Source organism: Podarcis liolepis, assembly GCF_965112155.1.
Source record: "Podarcis liolepis genome assembly, chromosome: 8".
In the NCBI taxonomy this organism is placed as follows: Eukaryota; Metazoa; Chordata; class Lepidosauria; order Squamata; family Lacertidae; genus Podarcis; species Podarcis liolepis.
The window spans coordinates 54,843,537-54,865,219 of NC_139560.1; the positions used below are offsets into that span (position 1 = coordinate 54,843,537).

General features: G+C 39.4%; 1 protein-coding gene and 1 long non-coding RNA gene across 2 annotated transcripts in view; one reads left to right on the top strand and one right to left on the bottom strand.

Moving 5' to 3' along the window:
• ZNF407 (zinc finger protein 407) overlaps positions 1–21,683 on the top strand; it is a 337,553-nt gene that overhangs the window by 231,267 nt on the left and 84,603 nt on the right. The window contains exon 8 of the mRNA XM_083518448.1: positions 6,299–6,477. Coding sequence (XP_083374574.1) covers positions 6,299–6,477 — 179 coding nt within the window. The remainder of the gene's footprint in view (positions 1–6,298; positions 6,478–21,683) is intronic.
• LOC310714026 lies at positions 1,933–21,013 on the bottom strand. The gene is made up of 3 exons (XR_014529530.1): positions 20,085–21,013; positions 6,468–6,543; positions 1,933–3,097 (listed from the first exon to the last, which is right to left on the bottom strand). It is a non-coding gene; the product is annotated as an uncharacterized lncRNA (long non-coding RNA).

The following is a 21,683-nucleotide window of genomic DNA, read 5'->3' on the forward strand; positions in this document are numbered from 1 at the left end:
CAAGTCACATATGTGAAAAGCAGAAACAATACGATTTGGTTTGATTTGGTTTTATTTTTAAAAACTTTATGTAGAATTCACACAATGAACATCTCATAATAAATATGGGATTTGTGTTACCATCTTGGACGAACTAAATTTTGCATTCAGGAATTGAATCTGAGCAGGTGAAATAAAATGAAAGAGACAGAGAGGGAGACTTGTTTTCTGTCTCTGGCTATACAAGATGGTGAAGGCAGTACAATAGCTAAAGGAAATAATCATTTAGAGTAGAGGTGATAGAGACAGTACTGCTTTGGACACTCAACCAGGCAGTAGATCAACAGGATTTTCCCTCTAGGGAGCTATGTCTGCTACAAGAGTGGCTGAAGGAACTGACACAAAGGGCCAGTTGGAAGAAGTACCATCTGCATATAGGATTGACAGGCAGCCTTCAGGGTGTGTTGCTATCATTTCTGACTCCAGCAAAGTTCAGAGTCTCTTTTCATCTCATTACAGCAAGCAGAATCTATGAGCTTTCATAAACTCCATCTGTACATTTACATTTGTGAGCATATTTTCTGCATTTCTGTGGACGTACAAAGAATTGTAAATTCTCTTTCACTGTATCCTGACTGCTTTTATTACTGCTATTTATTTGGAATATATGTATGTGTATTACTTACACACACACACACACACACACACACACACACACACACACACATGGAGAGTATAATAATATTTGGTAGGAGGCAAAATGTAATAAATGGATTGCTAAAGTCCTCCCCATCCCCTGTCCAACCCATTTTTGAGCAAAATCCCATGACTACTGTGTAAATTTCACATCATTTTTCAATTTCATTTCAAGCATCTGTATAATTCCACTGAGATTGATGAGACCACTTAAATGTCAAAATTATGGCATATTCTTGAACATTTTAAAACAGATACCTTTGTATAGAATACAATTCATTTTCTAATACATTTTTACATTATCCCCTAAAAGGTTCCCCTCCTCCAAGTTCTAGTTGAAACTGAGTTCAGACTTGTGCAAAGTTTACATTGTTCTGTTCTGTTCCTATTGGTCTCAGCTTGTGGTTCATAAGAGATGACAGAATGTTAGTAAATGTGGTTGCAGAACAAAGAGCATTATTGGGGCACTGAGCGATGTTTGGGTATTTAGACTTTTGGCTATACAGTGGTACCTCGGGTTAAGAACTTAATTCGTTCCGGAGGTCCGTCTTAACCTGTAACTGTTCTTAACCTGAAGCACCACTTTAGCTAATGGGGCCTCCTGCTGTCGCCGCACCGCTGGAGCACGATTTCTGTTCTTATCCTGAAGCAAAGTTCTTAACCTGAAGCACTATTTCTGGGTTAGCGGATTCTGTAATCTGAAGCGCATGTAACCTGAAGCGTATGTAACCCGAGGTACCACTGTACGGAGTTAATTTTCCAATCGATATAGTTAAGCAAAAACAGATTAATTGGACTGTGTATTATTTGAACTATATTACCCTAGTATGAAACTGTACATAAAATGCAACCAGTTGTTGCTTTTAAGAATATAGCTTCCCTGCTGACATAGTTAATGGCCCAATTTCTGCATCATATGCTGCTGTATGCTTCTACAAAAAGCAGATACTATTATGTGGTATCTGTCAATTCAGAGAAGAGGGCTCTGGTTCTAGGTAACGTTTTTCGTTAATAAAATGTGGGAAAGCTACTAATAACATGTGAATTTATTCTAAATCTAACATCTGAATTCTCTGTCTGTGCCACTCTTGACCCTAGGTATCTGTTGCCATTCGGTATTCCTTGTGCCCAGTGCTATTTTTCTAGAAAAAGAGGTGCTGAAGCTCACCCGTAACTCCTCCCTTGTTTTTTTAGAATTGCAATGGCGCCTACTTGAGAGGTGCCGGAACTGAGTTCCAGAGACTTCCGGGTGGGAAAAAAAGCCCTGTTTGTGCCAAATCTTTCAAAATACAATGGAAGAGTAGCTGAGCTTTCTTCAGCAGTCAAAGTGGCTTGCAGCCTCATGTATATAAAGCACCAAATGTTTTTTGTTTGCATCTTATTTTTGGATGGTGAAGAATACATCACTGCAACTCTTCCTTTAGCTAATTTCTTAGCATTTATTTTCTTGTGTGCAAAGGAGCGAATGCTGCTTCAGAACAGCTACCCGCTTAAACATTCGTATTTACAGGAGTTACTTTGTACATTCTTTTATTTTACACTTCGGAAACTGGTGTGTGCTAGAAGGGTGACTGTGAATATGTGTGTGTGTGGTCGGAGCTGCCATTTGGACATACAACTTTTGCTGAAGGGATACTGGGACAAGAGCAATAACTTATCAGTTTTCTCAAGCATTTCAGTGCTGATGCGCAGGTTCTAGCTCCTGCCCTACAGGCCTCTGCTACTTTATAGCAGCCAGCATTGGACATCTGTCACACATACTGTATGTCATAACAAATAGATCATAAAAAAACCTTGCAAAGCTACAAATGCGGAAAAGCTGAAAGCATTGTTACCACAAAGCACTAGCATTACTCCAGTACTGTCAGTATTAATTCCAAGCAGGTTTTGATTATTTTCTATATGAAACATTGGGGTGTCAGGAAGAGTTAAAATACATGAATATCAACATTTGTGGAGCGGTTTTTATTTGTGTGTGTGTGTGTCTTGGCCTGCTGTTGTCATTGATTCTGCAACCTGAGTTTGTGCAGCTATATTTGATTGCATGGCATTTGTAATGCAAGCTTATATTAAGGCTGTCTACAAATCTTGAAGCTTGACCTTGGTAACCTTCCTGTGTGTGTCTTCCTCTGGCTTTGCAAAGATACTGGTAATTCTCTCTGGGAAAGCATGAATAAAACAGGAGGTTATCACTTCTGTTTAGTTGCCCAACATGAATCCCAGTGATAGTATTTCACATTGTTATTGTGGTCCTTTGGGTGCTGGTTCTCCAGTGCTATGAGATCTTATTGATATCTCTTGTTGCTTTTTTTTTCTTACTGGTTTCTTTCTGGACAATGGAGAAGTCACTCCTTCTGGAATGGCAGGGCACAGGATCCATTCTGACAACTTCCTCCCAGGAGATAGCAGGGTCTCATTTGATCTGAGATTCAATTTGAAAAACATACAGAGATGCACATGAATATAAACACACAATGCATAATATATTTTTCAGTCAGCCCTATTCTCCTCCTATGCCCTAGACAGAGGGACATTGAACTAAGAAGTTAACAGCAATAAGAAAAGCAGCTGGAGGAGAAGAGGATAGATGGTGGAGAAAGAGTTGTGGGTGAAGGGGAGGGGGGCTTTCCCCCTAGACCCCCGGGGAACTCAATGAACCTGCTGCACCTGGAACTAGGTGTGGAGAGGGCAACTTAATGGAGCACAGGTGTGGGCCTGCCCATCAAAAACAAGTCTAGAGTGAGAGACTAGGGTTATTCTTGCTGTTTCCAGGAACTCTTCTGGTTGTTAGACTTTTGTGGGTGAGCTGAGAGTTTGCTGGATCCTTGGTGAGAACCTGGAAGCTGAGATGGACGGTGTGTCAGAAGGAAGCTGAATTTATACTGATATAACTGTGTTAAGGAAACATATTTATATGTAACTCTGTATTTTTGTAATATTTGGTTTGTTATCTGTTGTTGCTTCTGTTTTTTGTACACCACTTAGAAATATAGATAGGTAGGTAGGTAGATAATATTAAGCAGTATAGAAAATAAATAATGAACTCTGCTATCCACAGAGTTTCTGGATTCTTTTCTTCCACTTCTTAAAATGATTAGTTCTGCTTCCTTAGTTGATCATAGAATCATAGAGTTGGAAGGGACCCTGAGGAATCTCAACTAAAGCACCATTGACAGATGGCCATCCAACATCTGCTTAAAAACCTCCAAGGAAGGAGAGTCTACCACCTTCCCAGGGCATCCATGCCACTGTCGAACAGCTCTTTCCACCAGAAAGTTATTCCTGGTATTTAGTTGGAATCTCCTTTCTGGTAACATGAAAAGCCATTGTTTTGGGTTCTGTTGTTCAGTGCAGGGGGGGGGGAACTTGCTCCATCTTCCATGTGACAGCCTTTTATATATTTGTAGATGGCTGTCATATCGCCTCTCAGTCTCCTCTTATCCAGGTTAAACTATTACTTCCCTTGCTCTGGAAACTATACTTCTGTTGATGCAGCATAGGATAGCATTATCTCTCCCCCCCCTGCAGCATCACACTGCTGCCCCATGTTCACCTTGTGGTCTACTAAGACCCCTTTTACATATACTACTGGGAAGCTAGTTTCCCCCTGCCTTACATTTGTGTAGCTAGTTTTTCCTAAGTGTAGAACCTTACATTTGTTCCTATAGAAATTCATTTTGTTACTTTGGGTCCAGTTCTCCACAATCTGTTAAGGTCATCTTGAATCCCAATCCTATCTTCTGCCTTGGCTACCTCTCCCAGCTTCATATCATCTGCAAATTCCTTCATCCAAGTCATTTATAAAGACATTGAACAACAGGGCCCATTAACCTCAATCCAAAAAGCCACTATCACAGAATAATAGTTAATAAGCTCAGGCGAAGAAGAAGAAGAAGGAGGAGGAGGAGGAGGAGGAGGAGAAGAAGAAGAAGAAGAAGAAGAAATAAAGGAAGTTTCAAAATACAGTAGTGGACTTCTACCATGTTAGGCTAAACGTAGCTTTTGGATAAAACTTTCAGGAACAAGGAACAGTGAGACTAATATATGCATATATGTCTGTGGATTTTGTAACACATTCATTTATGCTGCTTTAATAAATTATCTATTAAAGTACAGTTATAGAAACAATTCTTATGAATCCATTTTCTTTCTTTTTGTTAAAGTGTCCATTAGAAAACTGTTGCTACAAGGCACTCCCTATAGCAATGGCTAGTCACACAAGTGCTTGAGAGAGCCGAGGCCCAGGAGTTCCTCTTAATTGTATTAAAGATTATAGGTCTCTTCTCTGATATTTGAGTAGTGTGTTATTATATAGCAGATGTCCATGACAGAAGGTGAGCTTAGACAGCACCATAAGGCAGATATCAACTTTATGTGATCACCTCATAGGAGATAGCGTTGAACTCCTGCTTTTAATTGACCTACCTCTTGTAGATATTGTAGAGGCTCTGTCATTTTAGCAAATACCTATTTAAAATGTCCAGAATCCTTTTAAAGCCAGGTGTGCACTCAATCCTATCTTGTTTTCTTGGTAGATTTGTTTTCCTTCTACCTCTCTTTTCCTTGTTATGTTTTTGTATTTTTTTAAAAAAAGTTAATTCATTTATTCATTTCCAAGTTTGTTTTTTCACTGAACATGTTTAGAGCAAAGCGGGGGTGGGAAGCTGGCTTGTAATACGTTCTTTGCGCATTCAGGACTGCGATGTTCACACAGAGCTCTTCTGTTCCCAATGGCTTTGCCATCTGATTCAGTGGAAGGAAAACTCAAGGCATTCATTATTCTGCCTGCTCACACATGCAAACAGCAAAATGTTGGAGGGCAGAGTTCCCATGCAGCCTACCCTGCATCCCCTAAGCTAGCCTGCTGCTCCAGATGCAATGGGGCAGGGGGAAGGGACACTGTTTTGTTACCAGTGTATCCAACAAAAAGTTCAGCCAGTCAACATGACAGCATTGTGACAATGCTAGTTCCTTGACAAAGATTACCAACTTCTGTAACTCTTTTCATTGTCCTAACAGTTCTCTATAATTCCCTCTGCATGTTTTCAGGTCCCATCTTGGTTGTTGCATACCCTTTCCTCCATGCTTATAAGGCAGGACCATGCCTTTATTTATGCTTATAATTTATAAGAAATAATGAAAATAACTTTATTTTAAGCTTAATGTATGTATACTTTGATTCTAATGTGTGTGTTTTTATATGTGCCTGATACCAGCATTATCTGTACAACATGGCAGTATATATCCCCAACCCTTTAAAAAATGGACCAGCAAGTTTTAGGCTCAATCCTCCTCCTTTGTATCATCATCATTATTATTATCATTATTATTAATTAAATTTGTATACCACCTTCCATCATTACTAGATGTGATTATTTCTAAGGTGTTTTTTTTAAAGGAAAGGGGGAGTATTATTTTTAAAAAGGATTCCAAACTGCACTTTTAAAAATTATACTAAAACTAGCCATCATGGAAAGCTTGGTGGATGTCATTATAAGTTGTATATCTGAAAGTTGCTCACAAGCATAACTGTGGGGAGCCAACTGTTTTACAGCAATATTTCAATTCAATGAATATGCATGTATAATATAACTTCATTATATTTTTCCTGCATTCCCTGCAGGTCTAACTGTGCTGAAAATATCCGCAAGCATATCCTGCATACAGGCAAACATGAAGGAGTAAAGATGTACAACTGTCCCAAGTGTGAATATGGCACCAATATCCCTGTAGAATTTCGCAACCACCTGAAAGAATTGCATCCTGATATTGAGAACCCTGACCTGGCTTACCTGCATGCTGGTAAGAACATCTTTATGGCTGTTGTCATTGAGTTTTCATTTTCACAAATGGAATTCAGTTAAGTGGCTGTAGGGAGAAAGCACTTTTTAATGTAATATGCATGACTCTGGTCAAGGAACAAAGCAATTTTGATCTCAGTTTAGTTAAATTCATTGTTCTGTTCACACTTTTATATGACTCACAGTAACTCAGGTGCATGTTACAGTATAGAAGTGTTTTGCATTCAGATGTGAAGTAATCATGCATGATCAATTTACTTTTTGTTATTAATCATTTTTAAAAGTGTGTTCACATTTTATTTGCACTTGTTCACAAGGCTTAATTAGAACCAGGCCTTGATGCCAGCATCGGACCGGAACTCTATAATGCATGATGAGCAACAGCTTCTGACATTTGCAAAATGCCTTGTCCAGTCATTTCTGAAGAAGTGTGCATGCACACAAAAGCTTATACCCAGAACAGACTTAGTTGGTGTGATGGCTTGTGAATGCTCTTTGCAAGAAATGCCTCTGCTCACTCAGAGATACATATATACAGTCTTTATTTTACATATGTACAAGCAGCGCATTACAATTATGCATCTGAATCCTCCGGCTCAGATTCTGGGAGTGACTTATGCCAGCCCCTTCTCCAGCAGAAAAGGTGGGGAAGTTTCACATGATGCCTCTGCCCCTCCTCTTTAACACTCTCCTTTCTTTGGCAGACAGAATAGGCATTGTTTCACTGTCTGTGCCAGAACTTCCTGTGCAGTGTTGAGGCTCTGGTTCAACATCTGTGAGCCGTTCCGCCTCCTGGCTTTCCCCTCTTTTCTCAATTGCCACTTCCTGCCCCCCTTCCTCTGCCCGTCTCTGCTCCTCCCCTTCGTTCTCTGGCAATACCATGACAGTTGGTCTCTAAGGTGCTACTGGACAATTTTTTAATTTATTTCGACTGTGTCAGGCCAACACGGCTACCTACCTGAATCTTCTCCAGTCATGATTATCATACACCTGGAATTAGGACATGTCTCCTAGCACAGGTTCAAAGTAGGTGTTACATCGGATATCCATGATTGGACCTCCTCATGGATGTTTTTTCTTCTAAAAGCAGCTGTGGGGGAGGGGGAAAGAGCTAACCCTGTCTTCCACACTGTAGCCCCAGTTAAAATCAGTGCCCCCTCTCTCTGAGTCCCTATTAGCAGCAAAGGGAGAAAGCATAAAGGTATCCTTCATGCCTATATATTCTAATAGTAGCTTTTTGAGGTGGGTAATATGGATTCGGGCCATAGTAATGAGACCATCCCTCATCTGTCCTTATTCATATCCCCCCTCCAGGACTACTTTCAGGGAAAGAAAATTATGGGAGATCCCATGTCCCATGTAACTTTACTAGATATTAGTGTCACTTTTAGACTTCGGCACTACCAACATTCTGCATATATGATGCTTCATGCACATAAACCCACATTCCTGTGTTAGACGCATTCAAAAAAATGTAAGGGTTACAAGTTGCCCTATGTGTGTTTGTATAGGACACACACAGGGACACATAAAAAGGGGCTAATATAATAAACAAACATTTAAACAAACAAAAAAATCGCATGAGTGCTTAACTTGAAAGGTTGACTTCTTTGAAGAAGCAGCTTCTGATGATTTTGTTCTGAATAATTTGCATTCCATCTTATGAGTAATCTATTTGATAGACTCTTATCTTCTGGCATGTATATTTCCTGAAATAATTTATCTTATACCCTTATAGTAAACTTAACCTACAAAATACATAATGTTATTTTATTTAAAGTAAAGTGGAAAGAACACTGTTGAAATGTAGCTTTACTGGCGACTTTCCAACTGTATTATTGGCTTCTGGGATCTAAAACTCATGGTAAGGCAGATCAATTAATCACCACTTGAGTAAGTCAGGCCTCTATCCTTTCTGTTTTACTTTAGAGGTAAAGAGCCATATCTTTGTTCTAATTCTGTCTAGCATATTGTTGCCAGCAAACTCTGATAAATTTTATGAAAACACTTTTACTAAGCTGCCGCTACTAAGGTCAGAACTCATTTTTGCCCCACATAAATTTCTCTTTCCATAAGCATAGCCTGCATGAAACAAGTCTTCAAAGGCAAGCTGCTCTATGATTACATCATCAAAATGGGACAAACTGTGATCCTATCAGTTGTTAACACTTGCAATATTCATGAATGGAATCCTGAAAGTTCAAGTAGTTAAGCCTAAATAAAATTGTGATCTTTATCCTTCTTGACAGAAGCATTTATCAAATTATTAAGGGGGGAGGATGGGAAATGATTGCTAAAAGTTAGAGTGTGATCTATTGTGTGATTTTTATCAAGGTATGACTGTGTTACCAAGTGGAAGCTACTATCGCTGAGTGTCAAGTTAAGATATGAAATTTCATAACATAAATAACTGATATTTAATTCTCAGTGGTTTGCTTAATTTCATGAAATTAATTTCCTTTTGCCTTTATTTCATTCCATACACCCATTGGTTTTAAAAGTAAAAATGGCTGTAGTCTTCCATGTGGTCAATACATTGCATATGCATTGGTGAGGCAGTATTATGAACACAATATAAAGATGAAAGTATCAAATATCATGCTGGCCAATTTCATTTTACTCATGTTCTCTTTACCTGTAAGGCATTAAATCACACGAAGCATAGTAATTAACAGGGCGAATGGAACTAAGTCCATTGGGTACATGAAATAACAGTATACTTCATAGCTTTGTGCAAAGCTGTTAAAGAATGGCTACAGGGCCCCTTTCTCAGCTGAATTTCGGTCTTCTCTTGTTGTAATTTGATTGTGAATTTTAAAGTGCAGAGCCCTGTACATTTTGAATTCTTTGTTTATTTATTTGTTTAAATACCAGCAGCTTACTTTTTAAAAACTAAAAGGCCTGGCCTTGTTAGGGGAGATACTGAAAATAGCTGCTGCTAGAGTAGCAGAATCTTGCTTGGGTTCCAAGCTACATAAAGTAGTATTTTTGATAGCTGAAATGCTTTATATAAAGAAAACAGTAAGCAGCAGCAGCTCAGTTTCAAACAGGTTCATTCTAGTAATAGCTATTAGTGTCAGTCTTTCAATTGCATGTCATATTGATTGGCAGAGAGTCCTTTTCTCTCTTGTGCAGAATAGTAATTTTAGCATGTGCTTGAAATAAAACCTTACATAAATGCCTTTCTGTTTCTAAAGAAGGATGCTAGGTTTCATGCAGCCTATATAGATTACCTTAGACTTGTATTTCCCCAAAAATTAAGCTGTGTGAAGCTGATTGTTTTTATCCTTACATAGGGGTTTATTTGTTTTTTAGTGTTATTACCTGCTTTGCAAATGTCCACTATTGTCACCTGGTAGAAACCTTGCTAAGAAAATTGTCACCTGCAAGTGTCAGGCCTCTATCCAGAAAACATAAAGGAATTGCACAAGGTCCCAAATACAATTTTTTCCTTGGACTTTTGCTCCCAGTAGTACAGCACAACAGAACTGAAGGGAACCTCAGCTAATAGCTCATTGTTTATCCTGTTAAGCCTCAGCGTCCATAGGAATTGCTACTCAGTAGAAGGTGGTAAGGGGCAAAAACAGCAAGCATCTCAGTACAGCTTTCTTGGACTTGAGTATAAAATGATGTGTGCTTAATATATCATAGAGGTTTTAATCTAAAATGCCAAGTATAATTTGTCAATAAAAATGCAAAATAATGTGATAGGTATGTAACAACACTGAAACCTATATCTAGGGAAGGTAGCCTAATGCAGTAAGAAACAATTATTGTTGGAATTCAGCCCATTTACTACTACATGTAAATTTTTGCTTCTTGACAATGGGCATAAGCATAGAATTGCTTTAATAAGTAAGTGCCCCGTTGAGCTTTTGGCTACAATCCAAAGCACATGTACTAAGAATTAAGTCCCATTGAACAAGCATGGGATTTTGCTGTTTAACGCCCCCAACAACAATGCCCCTCCAGCAATGCCATTCCACAACAAATCTTAAAGCAGTTTGTGATCCAGCATGGAGGGTTACTTACTAAAGGAAAAAGCTCATGGGCTGATGCTCACACCTTATGAACTTTTCTGAATTGTGCTCATTCTCTGTTAAAACACCCTTAATTAGGACAGCCAATAGTTCAAGGGGAAACTGGTTTAATACACCCCTTTTCACTCTGTGCTATAGTTGCTATCTGTAGAGGCATTGTGCTTCCTACCTCTGAATCCTCCTCCTTCAGTGATTTTGGAATACAACAAGGAGGACTCTTTGATGATGAAAGCTTCCTGGCTCCTGAACCCAGCTTATGCTTTGGAGGGAGCAGGTCTGAAGGTATTGCCAGACATCCAACTTTGTGACCCAGAATCACAGCCGTTGATGGCAAATCAGTACTGGCTTTTGTTGTTCAGTGTTTTGAGGTGCACACTCTTTCTGCAGTGTGACTGAAACATATAGGCCGCCAGTGCTGCTGTGATTTATTAAGGCAGCAGTGGCCAAATTGTTACCCATGGACTGGATCCAATCCTATTTTAATTTTATATGGCAGCAACAAACTTTAATGAAGCTTTGGTAAAAGGTTTGCCCAGCTTCATTCATCACCATCGTCACCATCATATATACAAATATATATTTGTATATTCTTTGTTTGCAATAGTTCCCTGTAATTTTTGTTACACTCATGGTTGGCAGCTCTTAGGTGCCTTTCAAATGTGAAACATTATTTCATATCTTTGGAATCTATGCTGAGGGGTTTTTTTGCCCCTCTGTCCCTTGTACTATTTAGATTTTATTGGATGAATGTATCTTGCACCACCTTAAATATCTGCCATTTAAGAAAATTAAGAAGTATGTGGGAAGAAAATGCTGACCCACAGAATAAGCAGTGGGATAAAATGTTCCCACTGGGCTTCATTTCTTAGGAAAGCCCATCAGGATAGTGACTAGGCCTGTAATTATTGTTTCAGTGACCTCTAAAATGATCATTTGAGAGAAGAGCTTGACTGTCATTGTTAAAATTAAAGAAAGTAGGGTTCATAGAAGCCTCATTTGTTTTTATTGATTTTTGTATAAAAGAAGTTGAGATTAAATGTAATCTCTCATAAGTTTTGTTCAACGTGAACTAATGAGGCTTTACAGTAAGCTTACAGTATATCTATCTGATAGATATCTCTTACTCTAAATGGCAAGATAAATTTTTTAAAAGCAAAACCCCAAACTTTTTATGGATCCATATCCATTTTCATTGCAGAAATCCTATGAACACGTTGAAAATGTTGTATAATACATTCCTGTGAAATACAGTGGAAAATCCCATAAGTCAGGGGTCCTCAAACTACAGTCTGTGGACTGGATCCAGCCCACCAGGGTCCTCAACCCGGCCCGCCTGGCAATTGCTGAACCTGCCACTGTGGCCCTCCTCTCTCAGCCCCCCTCCCTCCATCGCCCCCCTCCCCGAACATCCCACTGCCCAGAGCAGGGATTTACATCCGAGGGCCACTTTTGCATTTCATGAACTCGGACGGAGGCGCCTCGCTGCATTTCTGTTGCCATCTGAGCGTTTCCTTCTTTTGCCAAGGTCTCCGTTAATCCCCTTCTCGCCATTCTCGGCATCGCCACAGGTGCTTCCGACCTCTCTTCACACACACCCGCCCAAATCGCTTTTTCTTAGTTTCACCCCACAGGTGCACCACAGCAAGACACAACACGCCCCACCAGTGCTGGATTTACATATAAGCTAAACAAGCTATAGCTTAGGGCCCCACTCTCTTGCCCCCCCCCCCCAAAAAAAATAATAGAAAAAAAGTGCAGTGTGCATAGGAATTCATTCATTTCCTCCAAAAAAACTATAATCCAGCCCCCAACAGTGCCTGAGGGACAGTGAACTGTCCCCATTTAAAAAGTTTGAGGACCCCTGCCATAAGTAGTCATTTTTAATGTTCAGTTTACACTGACATATAGGTATGATACAGTTGGTTTGAAGCATTTAGTGCTTGATTATGAGCAAGAGCCCAACCCAATATGTTTTAATCAATATTATAAGTAAGATTTCCCCTTTCCTGGTACCAACATTGCACTACTTTAAAGGAATGATAGATCAATAAATCTGAAAATAAATCAGTAAGATTATTTTTACTCTGACTAGTTATAAACCCTGCTCAAACACAAGGGAAAAATATGTAAGAATACAATTTTAAAACTTCTGCATATTTTTAGGGTGACTTCAGGTGATCAGCTTAGGCCAAGGATGGGGAACCTATGATGCTTCAGATACAGTATTGTTAGACTTCAACTTCTATCAGCCCCAGCTAACATAGAGCATGATTAGAACTGATGACAACATCTAGAGGGCCACAGGTTCTCTCCCCCTCCCACCACTGGCTTACTTGGAGACTAACATGCTGAAGCCCTACTTGGTGTAGTGGCTAGTTATTTGGGTGCTCTTATACCCTTCAGAGTAGCACAGCTACCTAAATGCTACTTGGTTTCTAAAAGAAGTTAACTCAACTCTTCCTCTTTCCTTTAAAGAGATCACAAATCTAAATTTTCAAGTTTAGAATACCTAACCTGGTGGCAGTTCCACTTCTGTGTAAATTACATAAAGAGTGTGTCAGCCAGGCTTACCTTGCACGGAAAACAGGAATGAGTGACCCCATTGTTATGGGCTGTTCTGAGGTCCTCCCCCCAAATATGTTATTGTACTTTTGCAAACTTGGGAGTTCCACCAAGCCTAAATATACCTTCCTTCTGTGTGTGAATTGTGCTGTTTGGGGTACATTCTCCCCACTGAACTTTGGAAATAGAGGAAATGATAGAAGTGTTGAATGCTGTCAATAACAAAGCGATAAAGGAATATGCTTTCTTTGCCACTGATAATGCCAGAAAAGGCATAGGTCTTATTGCACCCAAAGTCTTTTTCAACACATGAAATACAATATTCTTTCAAAAGTAAAGTAATTATCCTCAAATTTTGAAATAGAAATTAGACTTGCATAGTTTAAGAACTGTTTACTAGGGATGGAGAAGCAATCTACTTTAAATGGATTTACACATGGAATTTGGTGGTTCCAACTCATTTGAGATTTGCCCACATTGAACTTACTTATGTCTGAGCAACATGGTTGGTTTCTGTGTTTGAAAAAAAGCCTGACCAATTCAATGCAAAATTGCATGCATTTTACATATAATGGAGCCAAGCTCCATGTGCTATATTTTAGCAGTATAATTTTGAAAGTATTAATACAGAAATATTTTTACAGAGGTATCTGGTTACTGTAGGAAACCTGGAGTGTATATGTATATAATTTACTGTATATATAATATTGTAAGTATAATGCTTCATATAATATGTGAGAATTTAGCAGAACTAGTGAAAACAATAACTAATTTTTCATTGAATTTAATTAGTGAATCAGGAATTAGAACCAAAAAAAATTAATAAGGTAAGTTTGGCATTTCAGAATAATCCATCCCTACTTTTAAGTACCATGTAGTAACAAATCTGGTAATGTGAAAATCTCACTGAGCAAAACTTTCAGCACAAGGGTTGCACAACATAGTTACACTTTTTCAATTTTAAAGCCCAGCCTTCCCCAACCTAGTGCATTCTAGATGGACTACAACTCCCTTCATACCTGAGCACTGGGGATCCTGGCAGACACTGATGGGAATTATGGTCCAGCAACACGTGAAGAGCACTAGGTTGGAGAAGGCTATTTAAACTTCCTTTCAAGTTTTGTCATTACTTCCTCTTCTGCAGTTTATTGTGATCTTCTTGATGCTGACAGGGTTCTAGAAGTAAAAATGCTTTCAACTTGAGATTTTTGGGAGGCACAGATGGAAAGTGATTTCCTAAGATTCGGCAGACTTTTCCTTTCTTTCTTTTCTTTCTCCATTGGAACCATGTCAGACACATACAGTTATATTTTTCCCTGGGATAGCCTCAAGGTGATAGTCCAAGATAACCATCTTCAGGGCAAATGCTAACTGAACACATGCCATACCCCAGTACAGTTCTGTTTAAAACGATACACCATCGGTGTAGTGGTTTGGAGTTAGTCGTGCGTAAACTGTCCCCTTTTGGAGCTTGGCTGCCTGGGTTAAACCGTCCTGACTGCACAGCCCATCTCAGCATGGCTGCCTCAGTCGCTCGCAGAATCTGTCTGTGGGCGTTGCTTAAACCGTTGCCAGCATAAGAGTTGTTTGACTCCCAATCGTCTCCGCCTCTCATTGCGCAGGAGTCTCCTGCGCAAGGAGGGCGTGGACAGTGGAGGACCAGGGCTCTCCTCACTGACTTCCAAGGAAGAATCCCGGAGCCCTTCCACCTCTTCTCCCATTTGCTCTCCTGGATCCTTGGTGTTACGCTGATTTCCTTCCCCCTCCATCAAGCTGCGTCTGCCCCTAGTGCTTGTACCTTCCCCTGCAGAATCGGAGAGCCTCTCCTTCGCCTGTTGCTCTGATGTCAGTTTCCTGACAATCGGTGGCTTGCTTAAATTGACACACGCTGTGGCTTCAGTTCAGGGATCTTGGAGTTGCTAGGAAGAAAGCTTGCCAAATGTCCAATGTGAAAAGCCCTTGGTGAAGAAAACTGTTGCTCAATTGTTGTACCCTAGTAAAACAGAAAATGCACCCTGAAAAACTTTCCAAAACTTGAGAGCATTGTAATGTTCTGGGGGGGGGGGGAGAATCTGATCGCTCCTGACACTGACCAACCGAATGAGCATTTGTATTTGAATAATAATAGTAACACAGTGGCAATTGAAAGAAATGACAAATGTAAACTTGTTCTATTCTTCAGTCAAATTTCAGAGAATATGATAATTAAGCTTTTAGTTATTTGAGTTTAGCTTCCACTGACATAACATCATGCTTCTTAAAGCAGTTACTTATTTCCCCATAGAGTGCTCTGTGCCTTATGTTGACTTTTCAGATGAAATTTAAATCTAACTCGTTGGTGAAGTATTAACACCTGCAATTTTGTTCTTTGCTATATATTATTGCTTAGAGCCAGGATTTAAAAGGATTAAATCAGGAGACCTCTCCTAAGTTTTTACTTGCTTTTAATTCTTTTACATATAGCAGTTCTGGAGTTGTGCTCTGTTGACAAATAGCCCTGTATACAATGCCACTGACTTAGATTGTGTGTGCCCCAATGTACAAAAGTGAGTAGACCAGCCTGGGAAGCATCATTACATGCATGTGCAGGTGGAGAACAATCCTCATTGTCCCTTCATTGAAAACTAATGGGGGAAACATAGCAAATGTGGGGAGTTCTTATGCCAGCAAATATTTTACAGAGGGCTAGCCAAGTAGGTCTCTTACAACAGAAAAGAAAGTATCTTGTGGCACCTTAAAGAATACCAAATTTATTGTGGTATAAGATTTTATGGCCTGGAGGCCACCTCATCAGTTTAGTCTCCTGCCAAGTATTGCCCAGTATTGCAAAGGCTCGCAGCCATTTCATGTTCTACTAAGGCTTGTAGACAAAATACAGAAAACATCATTCTGTTTAGGTGAATTGTGCTGCATGGTTCTCTCTGAGGACTATATGTTTAGAGAGAAACAGAGAAAATACTTCTTTCATTGCTTTTTTTGTAATAGAAGTGAAAAAGACCTTAGAGGGCTAGTTCAGATGCTCACTTCCTAGCTTGCTAAAACATAGTTTAGCAGATGAGAATGAGCATCAAGGCTGTGTGTTTACTCCTCACCTGTCCCCTTTTCATCTCTCTTCCTCAGCACTTAAATCCAGGTTTAATTAAGCTATGGTTCGTGTTATGTCCAAAATAGCAAACTGCTCCTTAGGGAAACCCACATAATTTACACCATATAAAGTTAAAACAGCATAAAGTATGTCAGTTCCAAACTCAGCCTAAGCCTGGCAAAGGGGAAACAAACAGTTTGCCTTACACTACTCTTTTTGCTGGCATGGGTTGCACCAGGTCATACGACCAAGTTGAATGGAGTTGGGATCCAGAATAAGTCCCCATTGCCAAGTGCCACCTCTACCACTTCACCAGTACACCCATTTTTCAGGGTGAAAGAGGAGCATGTGTCCAGAAGAAAGATGGAGAGTAAGATAATGAGAAGTCCAGAGAGAAACTCGAGATTAGAGCAGGGCTTTAACTCTCCATATGTTGCTGGACTACAACTCCCTTAAGCCTTTGCTCACACAGTCAGTGCTCAGGAATGATGGAAGTTGTAGTCTATCAACATGTGGAGAGCAAAAGATTAAGAGGAGAAGCCCAGTTCATACACAGGTATCAGCAGCTATGACCATTGCCTTCTCTCTTGTACCATCTATCTTGGAAAAGATACCTTCCCAGTGGTATCTATTTATGTGATTTCTGTCTCATGGAGGAAGGGAAAATGATAAATTTGCAAATGAGACATCTAGACCCATGGCAATTTAAATGCATTGGAATGTACCAGCCAAAATGTTCATTCCTCTTATTATATTTTCAGTTCCAGTAATTCTTGCTAGGTCTCCCTAATAGTCATTTCTGCTGGAAAAACAAAGCATTTAGCCCATGGAAGATACAAAGAGATCAACCTATCTTTCATTCATTCTCTAAGGGAGGGAGGGAAATACCATTGTAGCTCCAGAGGTGTAAACTGAAGCCATCATGAAGAAAACCAGAACCCATCTACCACTTGAAACCAACCATCAGTGAAAAGAGAATACTTCAGAGTGCGATAACACCATTTTGAAATCAGGTGGTTTTAATTACAAGTGATCAAAGAAGGACATAAAATAATAAGAAAGGAATCAAACCCACATGGATCTTTTATTTAAACTTCCCAAATGGTGGATCTGCACTTGCTTTCTTGTTGGGTGAACCTTGGCAGGTGGATTGACAGGCTGTGAGCAGTGCAGTTGCAGCATTAGGAACTTTGACCACTATTTACATGAAAGTAAAGTCAGTTGAAATCAGTGTAGCTTAACTTTCAAATAGTTGTAAGGAAAGGTGGATTAAGATGAAAAGCAGCCATATGGTGGCTACTATAAATCCAGCCATACAGAGATTATCTCTTTGTTGAAGGAAACAAGCCCTTCAAGCAGTTCTTAGAAGGCTTCTCATGTGAGTGCTGCCAGGAAGGAAGGGAATTTGGCAATTTGTAGATATGAATCTACAATGGAAGCAAAGATAATCAATCTCTGTGTTCTGCAACTTATGTGAGGATTTATTTTCAAGTAAATATTTGATTTCATTTGTATTTTAAAAGTTTGTAGAGCTGGTTAGGTTTCTTCTAAATCATGCAGTTTATTCCACTGCAGAAGGCAAATAAAGTGGATTTTGTGATGTAGCACTACTGCTTGTTTGTTTTACTCTTGACACTGGAAACTGAAACGCCATTGCTAGTTTTTGAATTTAAAAGGCTTGTTAATTTACATTGATTTTTAAGTTGGTTATAGATTCTTAGTTGAAAAATATAGTACACACTACCAACTGCTCTATCACCTGACAGCAATTGATAAAGCATCTGTGCAGAAAGTGTCAGAAAAAGGTTAATATTTATTGATTTTTATGGTGCTACAACCAATGTAGTTTTGCCATCAAAGATGTATGGCCACCAGCAATGGAATCTGTAAAATTGCAGGTTTCATGTTAGTTTTTACTATAACTTATCCTTGTGTTTTGGCCTTTAAAATGACAGATCTTTAATGTAGAACAAAATGCTGTGAATGTGCAGCAACTGTGTACCTGAACCAGAATTTAGTATTCCAAAATGAGATGTTCTAAAAGCCTCAAAGGGAGGGGGGACCACTACAACCTTGCATTGCAAATGACAATCACATTTAGCCTTTTCATCCACTTAACTATGTGCTATTGATCTGTAGCAGGTGCCAAGCAAGTGATAGCTTAAATTATTACCGATAAAGGGCTTGCTTCTTCTTAAAACAATAAAGAGTATATAATTAGAAGGAGCATGGGCACGTAGTGCATACCAGTCCTCAAAAAAATCTGGCTGCTTTGAAGCGCAATGCCTGGCTCTCTCATGGTGGCTTAAGTGTAAGAGATTTGTGGAAGAATGGGAATATGCTTTCATTTATTTTATCTCAGTATGTTTTAGTTGGAACAAAAAAATTCCAGCTGTTTAATCACCATCTCTAATATACACCAAAACCTTTTGGATTACATTTTCCCCTTAGATGCAGCTGCATTTTCACATCTCCTGTCCCCAGCCCACCAACCCCTGTCTAACCCTTTTTATATAGCTGGATCTCCTGCTGGCAATGGGTCAGTGAATTGGGCTATAACTCCATGATGATCATGATGCAGGAGCAAAGACTTTGGGAAAGTGGGCATCTCCCAATCAGTTTTTTGTTCATGCCTGATTGAAACAGTCACGTCACCTTTAGCTCCCATTTTCTTCCTTCTACTCAGGCTAGTTTTTACCTTAAAACCAGTATATTTCTCCAGACCACATCAGGGCACCAATTTGTATCTCAAAATGCTCCAAAGGGCAACCAACAACAGTCTCCACAATTGCTTATCTTGTCCAGTAGAAGGCAGATTGAATCCTTCAGTGCTTAGATGTGACTATGGACCTTTGGATTCTTAATACCTTGCCTCAAGGGGGGGGGGGGAATCTGATCTCCTGTGCACCCACTCGCTATCTTCTATCACTGGTATCCACCAACACGTCCAAGAGACAAGTTATCTGGGAGTGTGCGCAACACTTGCTGAACATGTCAGCCATAGAATGAGTACCACCTGAAGAGCACTATATGGGCATCTACTCAGTATTCTTTGTGGTATCCAAGAAGGATCAATGATCATGGCGAGCAGTACTGGACTTGAAATTCCTAAGCATGTGGGTAATCTACAAGCGCTTCAGGGTGGAATTGCTCCAGTTCATCAGGGAAGCACTTCACTATGACTTTCTGATATAAGTCAATCTCCCAGATGCATACTTACGCATATCAATCCACCCCTCACACTGCAAGTTCCTCATGTTCTCTCTAGGACACCACCATTTCCAGTACAAGACTCTCCCTTATTGCCTCACCTCAGCACCTTGCATTTTCAGCAAGATCACAGTAGCACCAGTGGCCCACCTCTGCCTCCAGGGCACATGTAGCAACCTTTACCTCAGTGACCTCCTTCTACGATCTCCAACACAGGAAGAAGCAGACCACCACCTGATCATTACTATGGCAGCCTTGGACGACAGTTGTTTCATCATCAACTAACAGAAAAGCCATCTAATTCCGACACACCAGCTGATTCATCTTGACACCCTTATAGACACCACACAAGAATGATCTCTCTCTTCCCAGATTGCAGACACATGCATACATAGAAATCCGCCCATCTCCACGTTCTTCCCAATCCATTTCAATGGAATGGGAAGCCATTTTTTTCACAGATCTGATTCCTCCATTGAAGTGAATGGGAAACCCATGCACAGGAGGAATTTGTTTTTACTGGGGCACTCACTGAGCACTTTAGCACACCAATTATGTTTATAAACTGTGATTCCACTGCCTATATCTGGATGAATAGACATTGTGCACTTAATCCCATTGATCTCGCCTCTATCATGGCTGGATTGGGCCATAAATACAAGAAACATTTGTGAAATGTATATCCTAAAATAGGATTATTATTTTTCCAACCTTTTTGTGTGATCTGGTTCCTCTCTTCATTACTTTTGAAAAGGTTCACTGGCAAAGTCAGAGCAGGTTTGAGTTTGAACAGCCTCTAATGATTATAGTGATGGGAAGAAACACTTTCCCTGTAGTCTGACCTGTAGAATAAATGGTAGTGTATCCTGTAAACATGCTTTAGATCTCCTTTTGTCTGTATCACATTTTTTTCTATTGAGTGTTATACTGTCTACTCTTCTCTCCCCCCGCCCCCGACAGCTTACCCATTTTATTGTGCTCATTTAGAGGGAAGAAAAACAGTTTGTCTCCCTGAAAGGTAAAGAACATTGACTGGAAAACTACTTTTAGAGCTAAAATACCATTATAATATACGGCAACTAAAGTTCTCCAATTGAATGCTGCAAAAGCCACTAACAGTATGAAATATTCTCTGAGAAGACAGAGGGCCTTCTTCCCTCTTCCTCCCCTAAACTTTCTACCCTAGAGCCTTTTGTGAAATTTTAATGTAGAGTATTCCACATAATAATGTATTTAATTTCAGTAAGTCAGATAAGAACCAGTGGTCTTATAACTCCACCTTTTGATTGTAATGACTCTCTCATTAATCTAACATACTCCAGTTTTATTGCACTTCATTAACCCCCTCCCTTCTACCTTTAAAATCACTTTAAAATCATAACTTGGAAAATGGGGCGTCCTTAGCCACAGTAGCACATCTGGGCTATTATGATGTGTTTTCATTCCTTGTTTAATTCTGTTCTTTTTGATTTTCAAACCACCAGTTGCCCAACCCTGATATGCTTTATGGTGTCCATAACTAATTTCAGTCTTGCAGTTCTGGATGGCAGCTTAGTGACAGAAGGTTTTTCAAACACGTTATTTAATTTAAAAAAATTAACTAGAGCTGGCTATAAACCATTAATTATGGTTGCTAACCCCCACCCCTCCAAATTGGCTATTACTTTAGGTAATGGCTGATATGTTACACTTTCAACCAATTTCATCAAATAATGTTGCAGGAAGTGTTTTTTAATTCATTACGCAATTCAACTTTAGTGCCAGCCATATACAACAAACCCTGTGTAGTTGTTTGAGATTACACAGACCTTAAAATGTTTCATTGTCTGAATTGGAAATCTACTTCAAAGAATAAAACTAATTGATTTCTAACTTGTTATCGTTCTGAAACTTGTGGTCTGATTCTAAGAATTGTTGTACCAACAAATAAAAGATTGTAGTGGGAAGCCTCAGCAGCAGCATGAAATTGCAAGAGTAGACTTTTGTTGGTTTTGCATGCATGTTGTCCTGTGAAAATTCAAATAGGAGATTAATTAAGCATTCCTGGATTTTCTGTGGGTTCTTGCAATGTGCATATTAAAAAATAATCTTGTCATCTGAGTCTGGACTTGTGATTTGTTTCCTTTAAACAAAGCCCAAGCAGTAAGGCACTTCTATCTTTCCCTATCAGGAAAATATCCAGTTATCCTGAAACAACCTGGGTTCAAACAAATTCATTAGATAGTGATATGGCATTTGTTAGTGTTTAAATACTTCGCAAACATCAGTTGATTCAGGTTAGATTTTGAAGCATATAGAGTTCTCCATAAA